Source organism: Schistocerca gregaria, chromosome 6 (assembly GCF_023897955.1).
Source record: "Schistocerca gregaria isolate iqSchGreg1 chromosome 6, iqSchGreg1.2, whole genome shotgun sequence".
Taxonomy (NCBI): domain Eukaryota; kingdom Metazoa; phylum Arthropoda; class Insecta; order Orthoptera; family Acrididae; genus Schistocerca; species Schistocerca gregaria.
The window spans coordinates 285288392-285313546 of NC_064925.1; the positions used below are offsets into that span (position 1 = coordinate 285288392).

A 25155-nucleotide genomic window follows, 5' to 3' on the forward strand; every position below is an offset into this window, starting at 1 on the left:
TGCACGAAGAATTGCCTCGTCCATTGCAGGTGTCCTCGTCGTTCTAGGTCTTCCTCAGTCGCGAGTCATAGGCTGGAATGTTCCGTGCTCCCTAAGACGCCGGTCAATTGCTTCGAACGTCTTCCTGTCGGGACAACTTCGTTCTGGAAATCTGTCTCGATACAAACGTACCGCGCCACGGCTATTGCCCCGTGCTAATCCATACATCAAATGAGCATCTGCCAACTCCGCATTTGTAAACATTGCACTGACTGCAAAACCACGTTCGTGATGAACACTAACCTGTTGATGCTACGTACTGATGTGCTTGATGCTAGTACTGTAGAGTAATGAGTCGCATGTCAACACAAGCACCGAAGTCAACATTACCTTCCTTCAATTGGGCCAAGTGGCGGTGAATCGAGGAAGTACAGTACATACTGACGAAACTAAAATGAGCTCTAACATGGAAATTAAGCGTTTCCGGACACATGTCTACATAACATCTTTTCGTTATTTGTGTGTGAGGAATATTTCATGAAAGTTTGGCCCTACCTTTTTGTAACACCATATATATATATATATATATATATATATATATATATATATACAAAGTCTGTACTTGCATCAAAAGTAATTACCTTGGTTACGTAAAAGCGCGGAAGTTGCCTGATTAACTAATTTTCATCAGTTATAAAATTCAGGTTCTTTTCTGCAACGATAGAAAATACACAATGAACTGACACTAAATGATGTACGATTGTAATTACGTGTAAAACAAACAACCAAACAAACAAAAAAAGAAAGAGAACTCCTCGGCTCCCAGTTTCTCTCTTACATATACATTTATGTTTCCCCTATCAATGCCATCATTACTACCGGTAATCGTACCATTTACTACGTCATTTGTGTAGTGTGCCAAATCTACCGAACTGACATTTGGTAGAGCTCAACTCTAACTGACACAATTTATTTGGAAAGGCCCAATTTCAGATTTGTTCAAATGGCTGCCTATCTGCAGGTGCGAAATTATTATTATTATCGTATGCATCAATTACAGTAATACACATTTAGCAAAATAAAGAAATACATATATAAATGAAAATGTGAAATTATATATACTACACAAGTTTTAAAACGGCTCAGCCTACACTCGGATTTTGACGGCCTCGGTCCAGCGGAGTGCCTCGTGGAGCTTCTCAATGCCACAAGGGAAGCGTCTGATTGGACATTCACAATATAGCTCATTGTTTGGGTGTCACCACAGTCACACACACTGTCACTTGAAAAGCCCCACTTGTGCATGTTGTATTTGCACCTATCCTCTTCAGCCCGATATCTGTTTAACTGCACTCACACCTCCCTTGGTTGGTGGAAGCCTGGAACTGGAACTGTTGGGTTGTCTACAAGTTCGTGGTTTCGGGTTCTTGTAGCTTGCCACTCACGTTTCCACTATGCGTCCTGGTCGAATCCTGTGGATAGCATTTGGACTCCCATTTCATATGCTGGTCTTCTAGATTTGAGGCGTTTCCTGGGCAATGATAGCAAATCTAAAATTTTGAGAGAGAATGGGACGGACGTCTTAGCGCTGCAGGAGACTCATACTGAAGATGACAACACTCTGAGGAAGCGAGGGCGCATCACAGGCTGTAAATTATTGTCCCGAAATAACCACCCTCAATTTGGAGTTGCCAGCTTTGTCCGAAACAACTTAATGGTGCGAAATAATTCGACTCGATAACACGGAGCAGAGAGTTAACAAACGTGAAGACAACACAATTTAGAGGCGCAGTCTGCGATTATAAGAATTTTGAAAACCATTAACCGGCCTTCCTTTGCCAGTGGGACATTGATACGTAGCAACAACTTGCAGCAAATTCCCTGCGGCTCTATGATACTCTATCGTGGGAGACGCACGTCCCAATGCTAGGGTAGTGATTAAGAGTCTCTAAACGCAGTGGTTAGGCGACATGTTCTCACCTGCTGCGGTAATCGGCAGGCACGGCGACGGAGCCGTTGTTGGCGCGGTCAAACTCGTAGAGGCAGCCCTCGGTGGAGAAGGGCTTGGTGGCGAAGCGGATGTCCCCGCTGGCCTGGTAGGCCTGGGCGCCCAGGATCAGCCACGACATGAGCCCGGCGCCACCCAAGCCTCCCGCCAGCGCCCCCTGTGCCAGACGGTGCCCTTTCACTCAAAAAAATGGCCCTGAGCACCGTGGGACTTAACTTCTAAGGTCATCAGTCCCCTAGAACTTAGAACTACTTAAACCTAACTAACCTAAGGACATCACACACATCCATGCCCGCGGCAGGATTCCAACCTGCGAACGTTGCGGTCACGCGGTTCCAGACTGCAGCGCCTAGAACCGCACGGCCGGCCCTTTCACTCATCGCGCACAGGTTCTGTTATGTTACGAGGAGTATTTTTTAAAGTAAGTACCGTTTTGAAATAAAAGAAAAGACATGTTAAGATATCTCAATAATTTTATTTTTACATGAAAGCCTGTACCTTAATCTACTTTTCTACATAATTTCCGTCAATATTGAGGCACTTGTCATAACGTTGTACCAGTTTCTGAATACCTGCCTCATAGAAGTCTGCCGCCTGACTGCACCACCACTGTTTTGACTTCGTCATCGTCGTGAAGACGCTGACCGCCCATGTGTAGGAACAGATGGTAGTCACTGGGCGCAAGATCGGGGCTGCACGGAGGATGATCTGGAGTTTCCCATTGAAAAGATGTAATGAGATCGTTGATCTGATTCGCCACATGGGGACGGGCATTGTCTTGCAGCAAAACGATGCCCTTGCTCAACTTCCATAGACTGTTGCTTTGATTCTGGTGTGACGTAGGCCACCCATGTTTTATCGCCCATAACAATTTGGCTTAAGAAATCGTCGCTGTCCTTGTGGTGCCGCTCAAGGAAAGTCAATGCACTGTCTAAAAGTTTAGTTTCGTGCACATCCTTCAACATTTCAGTACCCAACGTACGCACGATTTTCGGTAATTCAAGTGCTCGGTCTCAATGCCATACAAAACACTACATTAGGAAAGTGATCCCGCAAGGAGGAAATCGTAAAGCGTCTGTTTACTCTCACCTTATTGTCCACTTCCTGCACCAAACTTTCATTAACGACCAAAGAACGCCCGCTCCGTTGTTCATCATGCACATTTGTGCGGCCACCTTTAAATGCTCTCACCCACTTTCTTACCATCACTCATATGTTTTCTCCATAAACTGCACAGATCTCACGATGAATATCGATCGCTTTTAGGCCTTTAGCACTAAGAAATCTTATAACAGCCCTTACTTCACAGTCGGCGGGCCTCACGATTATCGGAGGCATCTTAAACATTCGGTACACAACGTAAACAAGGAAGAATCAGACTGTAATGGCCTCAGTGCGTAGATTAAGATACAGGCTTTCATATAAAAAAGAAAATTAATGAGATACCTTAGTAAGTCTTTTTTAATTTCAAAACGGTACTTACTTAAAAAAAACCACGCCTCGTACTTCGACTCACGTTCCGTTCAATAAACTAGTAAAGAAATTGTGAGACAATAAGCAAAAGACATGAAATGTCAACGAGCAGTTAACAACTTATTGTTAATTGTGATCCACCAACTAGTACGAACGCAACGTATTACACTCGAGGGCATTTGAAATGCAGACTTACCGAGAGGCACCTAACACAGCCTTTGCCCTGAGGACCACAATGAAGCGTAATGGCATAGACTCAAAGAGAAACCCAAAATATTGGCATCCATCCAGATCCATAACAGCTCATCGCACGCCCACAGCGACGATGCGTCCCTGTCTTATACACATCTCTGCAAGGGCACAGATCCAATACTTAAAGGATCGAGTCTACTCTTAAGCTGTCGGCACATGGGAGGGGGCACTAACGTAGACGTGCGCGCAGACGGGATGTCCGACGTCACGAGACACACCGCCGCCGGCACACGGGACGAGCTTGCTAACGTGATTTGGCACTGCCAGCGCTCTCTTGGCGAGCTGTCGGCTCTCAAACAATACAGTTTGTTCAGGGAAATGGACGCCCGCAAAATTCCTACGTTAGCTCTATTAATACGCACGTCTCCTCTCTTGTCCATATGCTAGTCGTATTGTTCTGTGTGTAGTATACACAAATAAAAGCTTCACTAATCTTGAACATGTAACAAGACGAAAAGGAAAAATACATGTCCTGATCACTGGGGACTTCAGCTTATAAAAATTTACCAAATCTAACAAACTGACTGCTGAGAGAGAACGCACTAATATTTACAAATGGTTCAAGTGGCTCTAAGCACTATGGGACTTAACAAAAGGCCGGCCGGAGTGGTCGAGCGGTTCTAGGCGCTTATGTCCGAAACCACGCGGCTGCTACGGTCGCAGGTTCGAATCCTGCCGCGGGCATGGATGTGTCTGATGTCCTTAGTTAGGTTTAAGTAGTTGTAAGTTCTAGGGGACTGATGACCTCAGAATTTAAGTCCAACAGTGCTCAGAGCCATTTGAACTTAACAAAAATTCAAATGGCTCTGAGCACTATGGGACTTAACTTCTGAGGTCATCAGTCCCCTAGAAATTAGAACTACTGAAACCTAACCAACCTAAGGACGTCACACACATCCATGCCCGAGGCAGGATTGGAACCTGCGACCGTAGCAGCCGCGTGGTTTCGGACTTAAGCGCCTAGAACCGCTTGGCCACTACGGCCGGCCTAATATTTACATAATGTTAAGTATTGCACAAATGATTTCTATTAATTCAGTAAGAAATTCCAAAAACCTTTTCGAAAACGTAAGATGAAAAAGAAAAAGAAAAAATTAAATGTAACAACACTTGAACCTATACCGATCTAATCTCTGCACTACAATATAGGCTACGCTGTACCTCTGTCAGAAGAGACTTTGGAGTTTACTTATAGTCTTCTATAGGCTTTAATCGACGGTTTGTTATCAACTTACATTTAATTATAAGAATCGTAAGAAACCATAAGAAGAACGACTCATTTTTCATAAAACTTTAATATGCCGTTGCCTTGAAACTGCTTACTCTGGTAACACGCGAGTTATAAGGGGATAATAAGTAAATACGGAAGTTTTTTCACCACATTTCCCGTAGTTTCGTTAGAAAAAGTCGTGCCAATAACGATTCGTTCTCGAGACATCAGGTATGCTGGTGCTTAGAAACAGGGAATGTTAACGTAAGACACAGAAGCAACCGAATATGAGCTTCAATTGAACGAGACAAGTACAATATGGCGTCTTGCTTTCTACGGGCATTAAGTTTTCTGCTTGTTACGTAGGGAGCGTTCTCGTTTCCTACTTGTTCTACTTTACGTGACACGTCACCGAAATATCGTAGAGCTTCGTTCGTGTTTCACGTGACGAAATGGCTTCTTAACATGAACTAGAAGGCAGTGACGTTACAAAACTCGCAGTGCGTCACGTCAGCGTTAACTAACTCATCTCATGTACCGACGGCCATATGCTTTTTTCCCTCAGCGCAGCTACATCACCGACGGGGATGCACCATAGTTCTAGAACGGTGTCTGGAGATGGTCTGTTGCAAAGGAGAGAGTCACTTGAACCGCAGCAAGGCTGCAAGGCAGGTTCCTGGTGCTTGCGATTCCAGCGATCGCATATAAAAGTGAAGTGTTTTGAGGAAAGATTGTACAAAGTCGCGCCAGACCCAACAAACAAGTAGACGCATATGTGTGTGAACAAAGTGAAAGTTTTGAAGCCCAGGATTAATTTTGTATCGTGGCAGTTATTATAAAAATAAATGGCGATTGCACAGTAAAAAATCGGCAATGGTAAACTCACATAAGCTCGTGACAGGTGAGTGACAGTAATTCTAATGTGAGTGCACTCGGAACAACTAGGGACATGACACTTGAATTTAAAGCCGAATAAATTAAGTGTGCCACATGAAAATGTTCACATATTATAACCTCTTCATTACTATTAAATATTTTGCAAAGGAATGAATTATAGAACACTGTGGCACAAGGGATAGGGTATGTGACGGTGAGGACTTTATTATCGGTGCATTTATCTTGGAAGTAAATGCGTCATCGAAAACTGGTCGCTTATAAATGCCCGATGCCTAATTTTCCAACCAGCCAGATTAAAGCAAGTAAAAAACAAAGGTAAATTAATAAATAGAACGGGTGGCGGATTGCACTGCCTGTTCAAAAAATTCCGAGACTGATTTTGTACTTGACGTATAAGGAACGTCAGAGCTGAATCACTTGAACAACTGTAAAGAACAGATGTACTTTCGATCAGTGTATTGTAAGCAGCGTTAAGAAAGGAAGGAAGATTTGAGACTAGCTATCCGTCGACGTCGATGTCATTAGAGGGGGGCACAAGCTCGAAATATTTCAAGAATGGGAGAGAAAATAGGCCGTTCCTCTTCAGAGGAACCATCCCGGCATTTGCCTGGAACAATTTAGGGAAATCACGAGGAACCTAAATATGGATGGCCGGACGCGGATTTGAACCTCGCCCTCTGGCGTGAGAGTGCAGTGTACTAACGAATGCGCCAACTCGGTCGGTCGGATAATGATACGTAGTGGACGTGCGACCGTAATGTCTGATCGCTATTGTGTCACAAATCGCAATTAAAGAAGAGAAAAGTGCGTGCAAAGTTTGGCCGCACTTCTCGACTCTCGCAGAGTGAGGTGGCTCAGTGGTTATCACACTGGACTCGCGTTCGGGAGGACGATGGTTCAAACCAGCATCCGGCAATCCTTATTTAGTTTTCTGTGAGTTTTTCAAACAAATTTCGGGCTTGCAGCGGTCGTCGTTTAACTCATCATACGAAATTTCGACTGGGCACCTGCCAGTCGCCTTCATGCGAGCCATCGAAGACTGACAAAGACTTGGTCCGTTCCGCAATATACAGGGTGTTACAAAAAGGTACGCCCAAACTTTCAGGAAACATTCCTCACACACAAAGAAAGAAAATATGGTATGTGGACATGTGTACGGAAACGCTTACTTTCCATGTTAGACCTCATTTTATTACTTCTCTTCAAATCACATTAATCGTGGAAAGGAAACACACAGCAACAGAACGTACCAGCGTGACTTCAAACACTTTGTTACAGGAAATGTTCAAAATGTCCTCCGTTAGCGAGGATACATGCATCCACACTCCGTCGCATGGAATCCCTGATGCGCTGATGCAGACCTGGAGAATGGCGTATTGTATCACAGCCATCCACAATACTGGCACGAAGAGTCTCCACATTTGGTACAGGGGTTGCGTAGACAAGAGCTTTCAAGTGCCCCCATAAATGAAAGTCAAGAGGGTTGGGGCCAGGAGAGCGTGGAGGCCATGGAATTGGTCCGCCTCCACCAATCCATTGGTCACCGAATCTGTTGTTGAGAAGCCTATGAACATTTCGACTGAAATGTGCATGAACCACATGTTGTGTCGTACTTGTAAAGGCACATGTTCTAGCAGCACAGGTAGAGTATCCCGTATGAAATCATGATAACGTGCTCCAGTGAGCGTAGGTGGAAGAACAGGGGCCCAATCAAGACATCACGAACAATGCCTGCCCAAACGTTCGCAGAAAATCTGTGTTGATGACGGGATTGCACAACTGCGTGCGGACTCTCGTTAGCCCACACATGTTGATTGTGACTGACTGCAAAACCACGTTCGTGATGAACACTAACCTGTTGATGCTAGGTACTGATGTGCTTGATGCTAGTACTGTAGAGCAATGAGTCGCATGTCAACACAAGCACCGAAGTCAACGTTAGTGGCGGTGAATCGAGGAAGTACAGTACATACTGACGAAACTAAAATGAGCTCTAACATGGAAATTAAGCGTTTCCGGACATATGTCTACATAACATCTTTTCTTTATTTGTGTGTGAGGAATTTTTCCTGAAAGTTTGACCGTACCTTTTTGTAACACCCTGTATAGCGGGCTCCGAGGATTCGGCGCGTGCGTCAAAATCAAGTTGCCCGACGGACCACACTTCACGGCGCAGCGCCCTCGCTAGTGGAGTAGTGGAACTCAGCTGTTTTCTTCATTACAGTTCGCCGCGACCGTTGGCGCACTCTGTCGTCTTCGATCAGAACAAATCATGGAGACGATGGTATCCCTTGCACTGTCCAGCTGGTAGCCACTGTCACGGTTCGTCGATCTTTCCGCCAGGCGTTTTGCCATGGATTCTTTATCAACGCTAGATTCAAAAAGATGCTGCCATCGTCATAATCATAGTTCCGCCACACTCCATCGAATGTCCAGTGGAAAAGCACTCTTTGGCAATAAAGGGACTTGCTTGGGTGCAAAGGCGAGTGCAACGTTGATGTTCAGTGAAGCAATTTTTTCACAGAGCATGTGGTCTGACCTTTGTAAGCCATACAACACTGACAAGATATTTCGTAAATTCCGGCATTCCGCAATAACAAGTCGTCCTTCACTGATTCTAAAAGTTCTGCAATCTCAGATGGTCGACGGAAAACAATTTTCACCTGAAACTGTGGATTCTTACTTCTTTAAACGACATATTGCTCACGAAAGTAAGAAAATCTAAAGATCGTGCCGACGTGTTCCCTTTATCACTTCGCGATTAATTCACATCGACGAGTATGCAAATGATAAGTGCTGCAATTCTCTGTGACATATACGACGGACACCAGAGTGCATTGGTGATATTCGTGTTTAGTGTTCTTACCAAGCGTGGTAGGATAAATACGCGGCGTGGAGTGCATCGGATGTTGAGTGGTCACTATGAAAGACACGGTAATACCGCGTACGCGTGTGGAGCAGCTGTATTAACACCTCACATAGAGAGAGGTCTCATTGTGGGTAGCTGGCATGCTGGTCGAGTCGAGCAATATCCAGATCTGTGGGGCATTCGGATACGACAATGGCTCAAAGTTGGACTGCATGAGAACGTAAGGGCAGGTTTCTTCAATTTTGCGATGAATCACGTTGAACAACAGAGTGAAGGATCGCCGTATTATGCACGAAGCACATCATAACTCCCTTACATCCGCGCCTTTCATCCTCGACGTAGTAAGGGACTTGGTGCAACATTCCGTGCCTACCACTATTGGATGAAGACCAGCACTAGCTGGACTAGAGAACAGCCGTCCCACAAGCAGGCTGTCTTTAACACCACAACATAAAACGCCGCTTTCTGATTGATGTCATGACCGGGAAGCATGTACGGGTCATGAACAGCGTCGCACTGTGTTCAGCGATGAATCGCGGGTCTGCACTATCCCGGGTGAGCACCTTCGGCGAGTATTTAGGCGTCGAGGCGAAAGAGGTTCCATTCTTCCAATGCTTTGGCGTCAAGTTGAATGGAGCCGCCGTATATGACTTCAGGCTACGGCTGATAATGGTTGAGGGAACTTTCACAACACAGCGGTGCGTTATGGGCATTTTACATGTGTTACCTGAGACGTATCTTAGTGCCATTTTCCAACATGACAATGCTCGTCCACACAGGACATGTGTTTCAATGAAATGTCTCCATGTTATTGAAGTATTCCCATAGCAAGAACCCCAAATCTGTACCCAGTGGGACACATTGCAACCAGCTCGGATACCAGCTTCGTCCCAGTGTCAAGATCCAGGATATCAAGGACCAGTCATCAAAGTTTTAGACCAGCTGGTAGAGGTACCTTTCCCAGCCGAATTAGTGCATGCATGTAGGTCAGAGGGGTTGCAACGTCATTCTGATAAGTGTGCACATACTGTCACTCTGACTCGATTTTGCAATCACTGAAATAACATCACCCAAGAAATTTCATTAGTTTTCCTGCTCCCCTTCTGGTGCTTCACGTTTCTTCTCAGACGTTAGGCAGCGTGTGTCGGGTATAAGTACAGAATCAGGGTGTTGGTTGTTTTTCTCTACGTTGAACGGTCTTCCTTCAAACATGTCACATAATATAGTAGTGATGTTTTCATACAATATACTACTTGATGTTTCCTGCACGGTCAGAACTGCACCACTAAGTGGAATACGCCTATTGGCATCCACACTTCAACACCTGACTTAGAGAAAATAAAGATTAATGGCTTGCTCTTGCCACACATACTTCGAGGTACTAACTAACCTAAAACCATAGTACACCTAATAGCTGCAGTTATTAGTCTGCAAATGAAGTAAATGCTGATGTAATGTTGTTCAGTAAACCGTCCTCACTCACCAACAGAAATATCTGCACTTATACCCATCACACCATGTACATACATAAGGTCCGATCTTTGACAAACGTTTTATTGCTGTGAACAGATTACAAAAATATAAAGTAGCTGAGTATTGTACTCGTATCTGTGCCCAATTTAGATTCATTAGAGGCAAGTGCAAATCATTTTTACTCCTGGTATTGCACTGGTGAATATTTCTATTACTCTCAAATTGCAGTGGATTGTTGACACCGAATTTTATAAGGTAATAAATATTCTGTAAGGTGTCTTTAATATTTTCAGTTGTTTAAAGAGATATGTGGAAGATGTTTGTGTGCAAGCTGCATGAATAATTGTAATTGATTTCTTCTAGGTAATGAATACTTTTTGCCTAACTGATAAATTACCCTAGAATACTTTCCAATGGGAGGATAATGATGCAAAATATGTAGAAAAGTCTAACGTACTGATTTCTAGCACCCTGCCATTGAGATATTTATGTGTACGTATATAGCGAACCATTCGAAGTGACGTTGTTTGGTGATTCGAATGTGCAACTACGGAATTTCTGAGCTCGTGTAAGTTCGCTTCAAGTATGAAAATCCAGCTAGGTTTGATAAGTGACTGACAAGTTAGCTTTCCTAGTCTGAAAACAGCCGAGGGCGTGTAGGACGCTTTCAGTGATGCCTGGCTTGTCTTACACCCCTCCTCAAATTCAATAAACAGAGCTACACGTTTTGAAAGAAGTAAGTTTCCTATGACAGACAATTTTTTTTAAATTTTAAACAAAAATTAATTTCCATATACTTATATCGAAATGATGTCTATTTTTTCGGACATGACCTGCAGCCATCTAAAACGAAATTAGAATTATATATTAATAACTTCAGCTGCTGACGGGTGTTGATATATATCAACGGCGAGAGGTGAAAATGTGTGCCCCGACCGGGGCTCGAACTAGGGATCTCCTGCTTACTTGAGAGACGTTCTGTCCATCTAAGGCACGGAGAGCACAGAGGATAGTACGACTGCAGGGACTATGTCGCGCATGCCGCCCGCGAGACCCATATTCTCACCTTATATAGCAACACACTACATTTGTGGTATACCTACCCAACACACTCATTACTCGTGGAAGACATTCTTACCAAGTTCCGTAAGACCTTCTACTTCTGTGCGGATGCCCACATATTACCTGAACTCTTACGGGACGTGGTAGGAACGAGTAACGAGTGTGTTCGGTAGGGACACTACAAATGTAGTCTGTGGACATAGAAGGTGAGAATGTGGGTCTCGCGGGAGGCGTGTGCGAGATAGTCCCTGCAGTCGCATTATCCTCTGCGCCCTCGGTGGCTCAGATAGATTGCCGACACGGTAGCTCAGCGTGTTCAGTCAGAGGGTTTAGCTACTCTCCGTAATAAAAAAAATAACTGAGTGAACGAATCAACGAGCAACCTGAACGAGTGTCATAGGACGTCCGACACGAACGAATTCAACGAATAATATAGAAAAAAATAAGATAGAAGAAAAAGATGGATAGAGCGTCTGCCATGTAAGCAGGAGATCCCGGGCTCGAGTCCCAGTCGGGGTACACATTTTCACCTTTCCCTGTTGATATACAAGGTCGGTCAAAAAGTAATGCCTCCCATTTTTTTTCTACTTAAAAAAATTAAGTTAAGTGAAAAATTTGAATTTGGCGCCTTTCCTCAAACCTTCTTCTGCAATCAACTGCAGTAGTAACTTTCTGTGTCAACAGGTGGCAGCACAGCAGAAGTTTGTAAGATGGCCGACATCGATGTTCGTTTGAGACAGCGTTGTGTGATTGAATTCTTGAATGCAGAAGGTGAAACGCCCATACGCATTCATGAAAGACTGAAGAAGGTGTATGGTGTTGTGACAGTGGATGTCAGCACTGTTAGACGATGGGTTCGTCGTTGTAAGGAAGCTGAAGGGCAAACACCGTTGACTGACGAAAAGCGGAGCGGCAGGCCGGTGAGTGCAGTGACTCCACACAACATTCAGCAAGTTGATGACATCATTCGTGGTTACCGTCGGGTGACTGCAGATGAAGTGTGTCGCATTATTTCTCTTAGTAAAGGCAGTGTGATCATGATTATTAAACAATTGGGGTACTCAAAAGTTTGTGCACGGTGGGTTCCAAGAATGTTAACCGATCAGAATAAAGAGGCAAGGAAAACAATAGCCTCCCAACACTTGCAGCGCTTCCGTTTGGAGGGAGATGAGTTTCTGAAAAAAATTGTGACCGGGGACGAAACATGGGTGCATTTTTTTGAACCCGAATCAAAGAGGCAGTCAATGGAGTGGCGTCACACAAGCTTGCCGAGGAAGAAAAAATTCAAAACTGTGCGATCGGCAGGGAAAGTTATGGCAACAGTTTTCTGGGATACAGAGGGTGTGATTCTGGTTGATTTTTTGGAGCAGGGATGCACAATAAATTCTGTTCAATACGTCACAACCCTCAAAAAACTTAAAGCACGTCTTCAGCGAGTTCGCCCAACAAAATCAATGGCAGATGTTCTTCTTTTGCATGACAATGCAAGACCACACACCAGTCGTCACACCTCTGACGAGATTGTCAAAATTGGATGGGAAGTTTTGCCTCATCCCCCATACAGCCCTGACCTGGCACCATCAGACTTCCATCTGTTTGGGCCACTAAAAGAAGCTCATCGTGGGATTCATTTTGAAGATGAGGAGGCCGTCAAAACATCCGTGCGTCAATGGCTTAGGAAGCAGAGCTGTGATTTTACCGTGCTGGGATACATGCCCTCGTTCAAAGATGGACCAAAACTGTAGAGATGGGCGGAGATTACGTTGAAAAATGACAAAATGATCCTCAATGTTGTGGTTTTCAACCTATGTAATTGCATTTAAATTTCCTGACAATTAAACGTAGAAAAAAAAAGGAGGCATTACTTTTTGACTGACCCTCGTATATCAAGGCCCATCAGCAGTTGAAGGTATTAATATATAAATCTAAAAATTAATTTCAGTTGAAACTAGATAATTTTCTCCTCTGAACGCTATCAGGTAACATTAAACAAAATTTGTTCATACTTTTCCATTTGCTAGCATCTCATGGTCCACACAGCATTGCGGAAGTGATCCACTTGCAGTGACGACACAGCTTCTCCTCTCAACGGCGTGGTAATGTACAATCACAGATGTGAGGTTCCACATCTGGTATGAAAAACGAGCAACCTACCTAGTTGTTGTAAAAAGTTTGGGGCGAGGGTACATTACTAAAAAAATGAAAAAAATTAGGGTGATGGTTTTAATGGTTCAGGTGTTCTACATAATCTCTCGCACTTGGGTACAACGTCCAGAACGGTGGTATGACCTCGCAAAGCTGTCAGAAAAGAACATCTTTGGGATGTTGTTCAACTCGCTCGTCATAATGGCTTGAATGTCGGTTATATTGTCAAAGAAACCCTTCATGTGGATTTCTCCACTTTGTTGTTTTGTATAGATGCGTATCATTCACACCACGTTTGTCTTCAACACTTGATTTAGAAATGCCGCTTCAGTGCGATTCCTGACACAATAACTACTGCCGTAGGTCCTTTCTTTTTTTAAAGAAATTTCCTATATATAATTTTATAATTATTATGGATAATGGTATTACAACAAAAATTAACACTTAGACGTATAACACAAATTCTGTCTTATGAAGGATCTAGGGTTTCTTCCACCTCGTAAATGAAAACTCGTCTATTGGCTGGTCAAATGCATCATCCCTTGTTTACAGCTGTTAGTTCAAGCTACCACCGTAGTTACTGCACTGACGTCGCTTATACTCCAAGAAAAAGTCAGCCTTGGATCTTTACGGATGGTCGGTGTACTTACTGGTTTAGTCACCGTTTCAACACACACACAGCTCATAGTACATTAAAGGTGGGCGGCTTGTGTTTGAAAATTTCAAAGCAGTGCACGAAGTGATTGACGACTACCATCTCAGGACCAGAACTGACTAAAAAGACTGCGTCTATTTGCCCTTAGAGGACAGTGGATGCAGAAATAAAGCGAATTGAGTCAAGCTTTCAGCAGCCAACTGTATGCAGTATTACGACGAAAACTATTTGTATGTCTTGAATCAGGTGAACTACCAAAGGCTTACCATCTGCTCTTATGTATAAAAATTTCCCATTTCTTCTTACCATCGTGTTAACCCATGGCAGGAACATCCCAGCGGTGAATAGTGCCAGTATTGGACCACTGGTTATAGATGCAAATGAAATGGTGATCTGAAATAAACAAGTAGGTGATTAAATTTAAAAAATTAAATAATTCGTGGATTAAACAAAGGAATATTTCGAGATATGACTTTCCTAAGCGATTCTGCATGCAGCTTAACTGTATGATTAAATGACGATGGCATCCTCTTGGGCGAAATATTCCGGAGGTAAAATAGTCCTCCATTCGGATCTCCGGGGGGGGGGGGGGGGGGGGAGGGGGGGGGGGGCAGACTGCTTAAGAGGACGTCGTTATAAGAAGAAAGAAAACTGGCATTCTACGGATCGGAGCGTTAAATGTCAGATCCCTTAACCGGGCAGGTAGGTTAGAAAATTTAAAAAGGAAAATCGATAGGTTAAAGTTAGATATAGTGAGAATTAGTGAAGTTCGGTGGCAGGAGGAACAAGACTTTTGCTCAGGTGAATACATGGTTATAAATATAAAAACAAATAGGGGTAATGCAGGAGTAGGTTTAATAATGATTAAAAAAGTAGGAGTGCGAGTAAGCTACTACAAACAGCATAGTGAACGCCTTATTGTGGCTAAGATAGACACGAAGGCTTATCTTACTAGGGGTAAGATAGATACTGCCTACAGGAAAATTAAAGAGACCACTTGTTTGAATATCGAGAGCTCAGATGAAAACCAGTTCTAAGCAAAGAAGGGAAAGCAGAAAGGTGGAAGGAGTATGTAGAGGGTCTATACAAGGGCGATGTACTAGAGGACAATATTATGAAAATGGCAGATGATGTAGATGAAGATGAAATGGGAGATATGATACTGCGTGAAGAGTTTGACAAAGCACTAAAAGACCTGAGTCAAAACAAGGCCCTGGGAGTAGACAACATTCCATTAGAACTACTGACAGTCTTGGGAGAGCGAGTCCTGACGTAACTCTATCATCGTGTGAGCAAGATGTATGAGACAGGAGGAATACCCTCATACTTAAAGAAGAATTTAATAATTCCAATACCATAGAAAGAAGGTGTTGACAGATGTGAAAATTACCAGACTATCTGTTCAATAAATCACAGCTGCAAAATACTAACGCGAATTCTTTACAGACGAATGGAAAAACTGGTAGAAGCCGACCTCGGGAAAGACCAGTTTGGATTCCGTAGAATATTGGAATACGAGAGGCAATATTGACCCTGCAACTTGTCCTAGAAGAAAGAAGGCAAACCTACGTTTCTAGCATTTGTAGACTTACAGAAAGCTTTTGACAATGTTGACTGGAATACTCTCCTTCAGATTCTAAAGGCGCCAGGGGTAAAATAGAGGGAGCAAAAGGCTATTTACAATTTGTACAGAAACCAGATGGCAGTTTTAAGCGTCGAGGGGCATGAACGGGAAGCAGTGGTTGGGAAGGGAGTGAGACGGGGTTATAGCCTCTCCCCGATGTTATTCAATCTGTATATTGAGCAAGCAGTAAAGGAAACAAAAGAAATTTTTGGAGTAGGCATTAAAATTCATGGAGAAGAAATAAAAACTTGGTGGTTCGCCGATGACATTATAATTATGTCGGAGACTGCAAAGGACTTGGAAGAGCAGTTGAACGGAATGGACAGTGTCTTGAAAGGAGAGTGTAAGATGAACATCAACAAAAACAAAACGAGGATAATGGAATGTAATCGAATTAAGTCGGGTGATGCTGAGGGAATTGGATTAGGAAATGAGACACTTAAAGTAGTATAGGAGTTTTGCTCACAGCTTTACTTCTGCCAGTAAAGCTGTGAGCACCGGGCGTGAGTCGTGCTTCGGTAGCTCAGATGGTAGAGCACTTGCCCGCGAAAGGCAAAGGTCCCGAGTTCGAGTCTCGGTCGGGCACACAGTTTTAATCTGCCAGGAAGTTTCATATCAGCGCACACTCCGCTGCAGAGTGAAAATCTCATTCTGTAAACCTTTCCTTTAGTACGTTCTTCTCCCTCAGATATGCCTTTCGACACTACGAAAGGCAAATGTATCCGCTACCATCAGTCATGCAGAAACACATTCATTTTAACTCCCGCCGGTCAGTGACGGAAATAGAGCACATAGGGGGTCAGTTCTCATGCGCCTACGGAGCTCACAAATGTTACTCGACAAAGCGAACTGTACACCTTGCCAGAGCGGGAGCTAACTTAGTCACATGACTAGGTACAGGCACGTTCCGCTTATAGTTAATGCAAGCACGGAAAGCGATCGCGGATTCATACACATCACAGTGGGGATGAACACTGGCAAAGTGTCACTGTATGACGTTGCCAGGCAAATTGTTGGGCACCGGTTTCGTTCCGAATTCACTGTTTTTGTTTGGGTCTAGAAGCAAAAATTCTTGCAGTTTTCAGTGAGATTGAGCATCAGTAGCGTCCTCCTGAAGACGGCGGAGAAATAGATCGCCGAAATATTGAACTATGTTGATTTTAGGATGCGGTGGCGAAGGACACTTGGAATGAGTGCTCTCTTTTTCTCATTGGGTATCACTGCTTTTCTACAATAACTATTTCGAAGGCGTTTTGAATAATGTATTCCTGTTTCGTGACATGTTCTGTATTGTTGAGGATCTCCTCATTATGGATCCATGGCGCAGAACGTATATCTGATCGAATCGGAGGTTCCTACTTTGCTTGATTAGCTACCACCACGCCTCTGCTTGTAGGAGCAGAGCGTACCTGCAGGACGGAGGCTCCGAGCCTCTCCACGGCGAACACGAGTCCGGTGCAGACGGCTCCCATCACGACGACCACCGCCTTCATCAACAGGTCGGTCTGCCGCTCCGACAGCCGGCGGGACGGGAAGAAAGTTTTGAAGAAGTCCTCCAGCACCACGGCAGACGTGGAATTCAGCGCCGTCGACATGGAACTGCGGGTACACCAAGTCATTTGTGTCATAGTAATGTCTCAAAGCAGAGGAAAGACCGAAAGTCAGGCAAACCAATACGGCAGGCAGCCGTCAGATGCAAAGTTAATAACCACATACTACACTATGAGGCATTCCCCTCAGGCAGGTGTAGACCCAGAACATACCCAAGGTTGACCTAAATGCAAAACAACACAGAAAATGGACAACATATCAAGAGCGTCACGTCGGAAAAATGAGAAATCATGAAATTGGGGAAAACCTACTCTAAGGAAACAGATTCCTGTGGTTTCCAATCTTTCTGAGATCAATTAGACGCTAGCTAGTAACCGAACCACCAGCAACATCAACTCCTAACAGAACATTATAATGAAGAGGAACTTTCTTAGAACATTTTAATTTTTAATATGACTAAAGATAAATAACATCTTGTTTTGTTGGTGTGTTAAACCACGAGCTAATGACTCAGTGAGAAATTTGGAACTGGTTATTTCTAACAGTTTTCCTTTACAGAAAGACAAAACAATTCTCGATGTACTGCGAGTGTTACCTGCAACAACTTCTCAGAAAACAAAGCTAACTATGCACAGCGAGGGTGGTCACATCTCTCTACAACACTTTCCCCCCATATGACGCCTCCTTCATCCACACTCTGCACACCCATTGAAAATCGACCAAATTAAAATCTGTAAACTATACTGACTGCTTGTAATTCACTTGCGTGCTGGCCGCCTTACTTCTGAACTGGAAGACTTCAAGCTGTAAATAATTTGTTTCTAGGGCCAGTTCGAGACACACAGGCGACTTATCATTTGGCTCTCCCTCTCCTCCTTCCCTCCCACCGAACCCTTTCACACTTCCAACCATGTCAGTTTTCGCTACTGAATGTGCTGTGCACTGTATAGAAATGTAGCACTTCGGTGCCCTGGCACCTCTCTTAGATTGGCGCCACTAGTGGCTCCTAGTAAAAGTGATAGATGCTGTACAGAAATATCACTGCTATGGCACATCTGGCGTCCCTCTCAGTCACAGGTCAAAGTGGCAGCTTATATCTCAGAGTGTATATGTATGGGGTATCTTCTCAAGCCCCTGGATCTATTTCAACCAAATTTTTGCACCGAAACAACATGCCTCTCAAGTATAGGAGCAGGCATATGGGCAAACAGGTGTCTTTACAGCCCCTGGTCCTGAGGCTGCCCTGCATGACAGGTATGTTGTGTTGGAACAGTATCACTCTGTAAAATCAAGCAGCTTTGCAAGGAAGCCTATACGTCAGGGGCAAAACACAGTTTTCTGGGTTCTGACATGTAGGCTGCCATATATGACAGATGTTTTATGTTGGAGTAATATCAGCTTGCTTCATCGACCTGCTTTGCATGCCACCTTGTACATCAGAAGCAATAAATGATTTTCAGGAAGGAATGGTGGGACAGTAGCAATATAAGAGAGAGAGAGAGACAGACAGAGACAGAGACAGAGACAGAGAGAGAGAGAGACGGAGACAATGACAGTGAGTGACACAATGACAGATAAACAGACACAAAGAGATAACGATAATGGATTGGGCTGTAGGAGTGGATGGACATGAACGATTTACAGCGGTGGACCAGCGGGCATGAGCGTGTTACAGTTAGGGGAGAATGTGGGAGAGGGAGGTAAATTGCATGTTAAAAAGTACATTAATATGTTTGCATGCTAAAATTTTGGGAAAATTTTTAAAGATGGTGAGGAAGGTATTGAGAGGCAGCGGGTACCCCTTTTTTGAGTCTGAGTCTTTTAATAAACAGGAGCATATTCGCCTTCTCTGTCTTTTTTCCGCTAGTATGAATATGTTTAAAGACTGAATTTAGTTTCAAATATTTGGGCTACAGTAAAATTTAATTTGTATGTTCATGAAGAGAACCATTTTAATTTACAAATTGCTTACTATTTTAATGGATCAGATGACAATCGTTAGTTTAGCTGTCAGAATACCAGCGCAGCAGTGTCTCTAGGTCAATATTTACGATGTTTCTGTGGTTTCCCCGGTAGCGATGAGTTGTGCTGACGTTTCGAGGTGGCAGAAGCCGTCACGTCAGTGCACTTACCTGAGCGCCGCACTGAAGACGCTGGCCACAAACAGGCCCGGTAACCCGGGCAGCCCGCCCAAGGAGTCCACCACCAGCAGCGGGAGCAGCTGGTCCTTGGCGCTCGCCATCTGCACACACGGCACGTGGTAACGCTAAATACTGTACAACACGAGGAAAACTGGTATCTATTTTACTCAAAACAATAATCACCAATGTTCAGACACTTTAGCGTTTGGTGTGTCAACAAAGCTATACGCTGCAATTGCAGTTCTTTCTCTTTTGTTGCTCCCTCTAGCTTTGCCGCTAAACAAGAATGTGATAGTTAACGTTCTTTAGTTCGTTTAAAGCGCGCACTAACTGCCAGCTACACTACTGGCCATTAAAATTGCTACACCACGAAGATGACGTGCTACATTCGCGAAATTTAACCGACAGGAAGAGGATGCTGTGATATGCAAATGATTAGCTTTTCAGAGCAGTCACACAAGGTTGACGCCGTTGGCGACACCTACAACGTGCAGACATGAGGAAAGTTTCCAACCGATTTCTCATGCACAAACAGCAGTTGACCAGCGTTGCTGGTGAGACGTTGTTGTGATGCCTCGTGTAAGGAGGAGAAATGCGTACCATCACGTTTCCGACTTTGATATAGGTCGGATTGTAGCCTATCCCGATTGCGGTTTATCGTATCGCGACATTACTGCTGGCGTTGGTCGAGATCCTATGACTGTTAGCAGAATATGAAATCGGTGGGTTCGGGAGGGTAATACTGAACGCCGTGCTGGATCCCAACGGCCTCGTATCACAAGCAGTTGAGATGACAGGCATCTTATCCGCATGGATGTAACGGATCGTGCAGCCAAGCCTCGATCCCTGAGTCAACAGATGGGCACGTTTGCAAGACAACAGCCATCTGCACGAACAGTTCGACGACGTTTGCAGCAGCATGGACTATCAGCTCGACGCTGCATCACAGACAGGAGCGCCTGCGTTGGTGTACTCGACGACGAACCTGGTTGTACGAATGGCAAAACGTCATTTTCTCGGATGAATCAAGGTTCTGTTTACAGCGCCGTGGTGGTCGCATCCGTGTTTGGCGACATCGCGGTGAACGCACATTGGAAGCGTGTATTCATCATCGCCATACTGGCGTATCACCCGGCGTGATGGTATGGGGTGCCATTGGTTACACGTCTCCGTCACCTCTTGTTCATATTGACGGCACTTTTAACAGTGTACGTTACATTTCAGATTTGTTAAGACCCGTGGCTCTACCCTTCATTCGATCCCTGTGAAACCGTACATTTCAGCAGAATAATGCACTACCGCATGTTGGAGGTCCTGTATGGGCCTTTCTGCATACAGAAAATGTTCGATTGCTGATCTGTCTAGCACATTCTCCATATCTCCACCAATTGAAACCGTCTGGTCAATGGTGGCCGAGCAACTGGCTCGTCACCATACGCCAGTCACTACTCGTGATGAAATGTGGTATCGTGTTGAAGCTCCATGGACAGCTGTACCTGTACACGTCATCCAAGCTGTGTTTGACTCAATGCTCAGGCGTATCAAGGCCGTTATTACGGCCAGAGGTGGTTGTTCTGGGTACTGATTTCTCAGTATGTATGCACCCAAATTGCGTGAAAATGTAATCACATGTCAGTTCTAGTATAATATATTTTTCAAGTGAATACCCGTTTATCATCTGCATTTCTTCTAAGTGTAGCAATTTTAAAGGCCAGTAGTATATAACAAATAGGAAAAAATTGTTTGTTTAGCAACGCCACACTCTACATACACTGTCCAGTAATATTAACGTGACCCTCTGTGAGAAGCCTGTGTAACTACCTTTTGCAGCGCGCACCGCTGCGAGATGTGCAGGAAGAGGGTCAGTAATGTTCCGTAAGGTACCGACAGAGATGTGGAGGCATATGGACTGCAGTGCTATGGCCAGTTGCGATACGTTTTGTAGCGTCGCAGGTTTGTTCGGAGCTAACGTTAGTTTTAGGGTAGCTCGCTGCATGTAACTTCAGGAGCTGACACCTCCAATGTCTGTTACTGGACACGTACATTCACTACCTATAAGAACCTAAATAAATGATATTAAATATTATTCAATCATTTTCAAAATCGGTACACTACCTTTTGACATTCAGGAGAAGGTTGTATCTAAATTTCAGCTTTATATCATAATTTTAGAGACAGAAAAAAATTGCTAAACTAGGGAAATTAGGGAACTAAATTCAATTAGGAAATATAATACTTTATCTTTTGGTATAACTGGAAAACATAAGCAGAACTCTCAGTATGCAGAATCAATTGACTGAGATTTTCATATTAAAACTTCAATTATTTTTCGTTGTCGTAAATTTAAAATCAGACAAAATTATTATTTGTGTCTAATATTGTTGTGGGAATAAATGTGAATGCGTGACAGTGTGCACGTGGGACATTCGCCAGATTGTAATGTTGCATTATATACCGTCTTAAGTTACCTGCAAGAATTACACACGCCTGTCGTGGGAAACTGATCCGAGGGAAATTACCCGCTATGCTGATGACTTATGTCTACTGGTAGGTAAGATTGCTATTGTAACAGAGCAGCTACAAAGTCCGCTGGAGTATTATCTGTATCCAAAGGACATTTTCAGAATTATTGTCTTTCAGTTTTCGTTTATTAAACATTACTTTAATATTTGTATGTTAGAATAACGTAAATGCGTCTCTGTGTAAGGATTGGTGCAGACCAGTTTTGACGCGAGTATGATCTTGAGCAGGCATTCTGATTGGCAGCCAGTATGGTTAGCCAGTTAGAAATGAGACGGTTTCCGCTCCTTTCCGGGCAGTTATACTGGGAGTGAGGCCACAAGAAGGGAGTTGCTCGCTAGCTCTGAACGCAGACGTTCATGTTACTAGTGCCAGTCAAAATAATATGTGAAATGAAGGAATGTTGAGCTACTCGCGTTTGATACATTTCGTCACTAACGCTGATTTAGTTACGGACAGTTTTGTGAAGTTTGAAGTTCTAGAACTGTTTAGTTGGGCAGATATTTGCGTGTGAAATTTGGCCTTCATAGTATCCGCGTGGCAATGTCGCAATATTCAACCACTGAGCATTTTTTTGGCGAGCAGTTTCTTTTTTGAGAAATCCACGAGATGGACTAGATGTAATAACTCATGTTAGTAGTGAAATTAATGACTGTGTGAACGCTGTTTGATTCGGGTCGGGTTTGGACAGATTTCTGACTGCTGTGCGTGTGGAATGAGTGTGCGAATTATGAACGAGAAGAAAATAGCCAATAGTTTAAATGTGGACTCAATAGTACCGTTTCTTTGGCTAGATGAAGGAAATAAACCTTTTCGTGTGGAAATTTCGGACATTATTTTCCAGAAGCCAATCCATTTTCTTACCACCCGATAAAATTTTCTGACATTCTATAGAATTAGAGTTGCGCGGCCTCAGTAATGGTAGATATTAGATGATGTTTCTTTAGCAACGCTGGTTTTACATCATCTTGTATCTACGTTGCCGAATGGAGGAACATCGAGCAGACGCCGTTCTGAGGTAGGTGAATTCTAATTTGCAGCCTGCACACAGAATCACATACCCCGCCCCGCCGCAGTTTCTTGCCTGAGGATCCACTGCGCGAACAGCCCGATCGAGATACCACAGATTCTCGATTGGGTTTATATACGGGGAGTTTAATGGCCAGGGGATTACGGTAACTCGCCGGGGTTCTCTTCAAATCAAGTTCGTACATTGTGAACCGTGGGGCACAAACTGTACATAGGGGTGGAATTGATCCCCAAAGACAAATGAACATAATGCTTTCACACGTTACAGTGACCGTTGGAGCGTAAAAGGTGATTCACGTAAAAAGGCCACCTGTCACCACACAGGAGACGCAAATTCCCGTCTCCGTCGCCGATAAACAGCAGTCAGCATGGGTGTACGAACCAGGTGTCTGCTGCAGAGGCTCATACGGGGCATCTTTCACTCAACGATCGTTGGGGAGATGCTGTCGGTAAGCTCTTGGTTCATCTGTGGGGTGTCTTTCTCTCCGCCGCGCCGGATTAGCCGAGCGGTCTGAGGCGCTGCAGTCATGGACTGTGCGGCTGGTCCCGGCGGAGGTTTGAGCCCTCCCTCGGGCATGGCTGTGTGTGTTTGTCCTTAGGATAATTTAGATTAAGTAGCGTGTAAGCTTAGGGACTGATGACCTTAGCAGTAAAGTCCCATAAGATTTCACACACATTTTGAACATTTGTCTTTCTCTCCCGTGCACACCTCTGCCAGGTGTCTTCCTCTCCCGTACCACATCCCCCCCCCCCCCCCAGGCATCATTTACCCCTGTCATCTATGGCCCATGTTGCATCACAATTGCCTCGGCACCGGTTTTGGGTAGCACCAGTTTGCCATGCACGGTATATCTTAACCACAGTGGCACGCGAACAATTACAAAACTTAGCCGCTTCCGAAATGCTTCCCCCTTGACCCGAAAGCCAATGATCATGCCCTTTTGGATGTCAGATAAATCGTTCCGTTCCCACATTACGACAATGACTGCGCTGTTCTTCGAACCCCCGGCACGCCTTATATGCCCTCCACCGCTAATCCTGCCACCTGTCGTCTGTGACTCATTATTGCACGTTGACGTCGAAAACAGGCAGTGGTAACACTGATGTGACTGGCCTGTGTATGCGCACTGCATTGAAAAAATCAGCAGTCTATGAGTGCTAAGAGGAAATCAGCAACGCGTGTATTTTCAGCAACAGCTGCAATATGCACCCTGACATTCACAGCACGATTGGAAAAAAAAGATTGTTATGCTTGAAAAAAAAATTTCGAAGAATGAGCGAGGATACCTACTGATTCGTACTGGATCTGTTAGAATTTAAGACCTATGGCACGACAAGTGTATAAACATCCACATTTCCAGCACCGTTTCTCTTTGGGGCTTCAGGGGCATGTCTTTCTCAGCAGTACTAAGAATGGAGAGTTTCCATTTTTTCTTAGAGAAGACGTAGACGTGAAAAGAACTAAAAATCCATTTTTTCTTCTATGGTCCATGAGATTATGCAATTTCTTCACATTTCAAGAATGTATAGTATACTAAAATTTCCACAGATTGCTTGGTCTAGAAGAAGCATTGAATAAAAGACTATGCATGGGCAATGGCCATCTCAATTGAACGATGACGCATGGAAAGAGTAAAAATTGATTTGTATTGATTTCTGGCAGCCACATTGTCAGAATGTATTTACAGATGCAGTCATGAAAGTCATAACCGGCAATAGACTTTATATAAGTGCTATTTTATTTTTTGCTTTTATGAGTTAAGATTCGTTTGCCTATGTTGGCCAAGCACTACTTCGCTGTTGGTGTTTTACTTCTCTCTTCGTGGTGTTCAAATCGCAACGAGTAAAGATATCTCATATTAAAGAAGACTCTGTTGATTCAGTAGCAAAGGGTGTTCCCTGAAACAGAAAGATTACGGATTCGAAACTCATGCGGAGCACACGACATTACAGTCTGACTTTAGTCTAGTCTTCACCTCTCAACAACGTGAAACAACACTTGGTACGGATTGCATTGTAGGCCCCTTTGTCTGGTATGATTACTGGGGGGGAAGGTTGGGACACGCAAGTCACTGAGTACTCGCATCAGTTGATTGAACTACATTGAATTATTATTATTAAAGCTGAACCTGAGTCTTAAATGAATAAATTTAAAATTGCATCATTTACCATAGACCTAATGGCAGATTTTTGTCAGCAACAACACAGACATCCGACAGTGCTTCCAAACATAGCATTTTTACACTTGAAGATTGTTAAGACTGTGC

The 25155-nt window shown here is 43.9% G+C and overlaps 1 protein-coding gene across 3 annotated transcripts in view; it reads right to left on the reverse strand.

The window, feature by feature from the left end:
• The window catches only part of LOC126278408 (sodium-coupled monocarboxylate transporter 1-like), a 173057-nt gene that overhangs the window by 32090 nt on the left and 115812 nt on the right, over positions 1 to 25155 (reverse strand). For all 3 annotated transcript variants that reach the window (XM_049978513.1, XM_049978515.1, XM_049978512.1), the window contains 4 exons: positions 19331 to 19440; positions 17057 to 17246; positions 14330 to 14416; positions 1960 to 2144 (listed from right to left, as the gene is read on the reverse strand). In XM_049978513.1, the coding sequence (XP_049834470.1) occupies positions 1960 to 2144; positions 14330 to 14416; positions 17057 to 17246; positions 19331 to 19440 (572 nt within the window). The remainder of the gene's footprint in view (positions 1 to 1959; positions 2145 to 14329; positions 14417 to 17056; positions 17247 to 19330; positions 19441 to 25155) is intronic.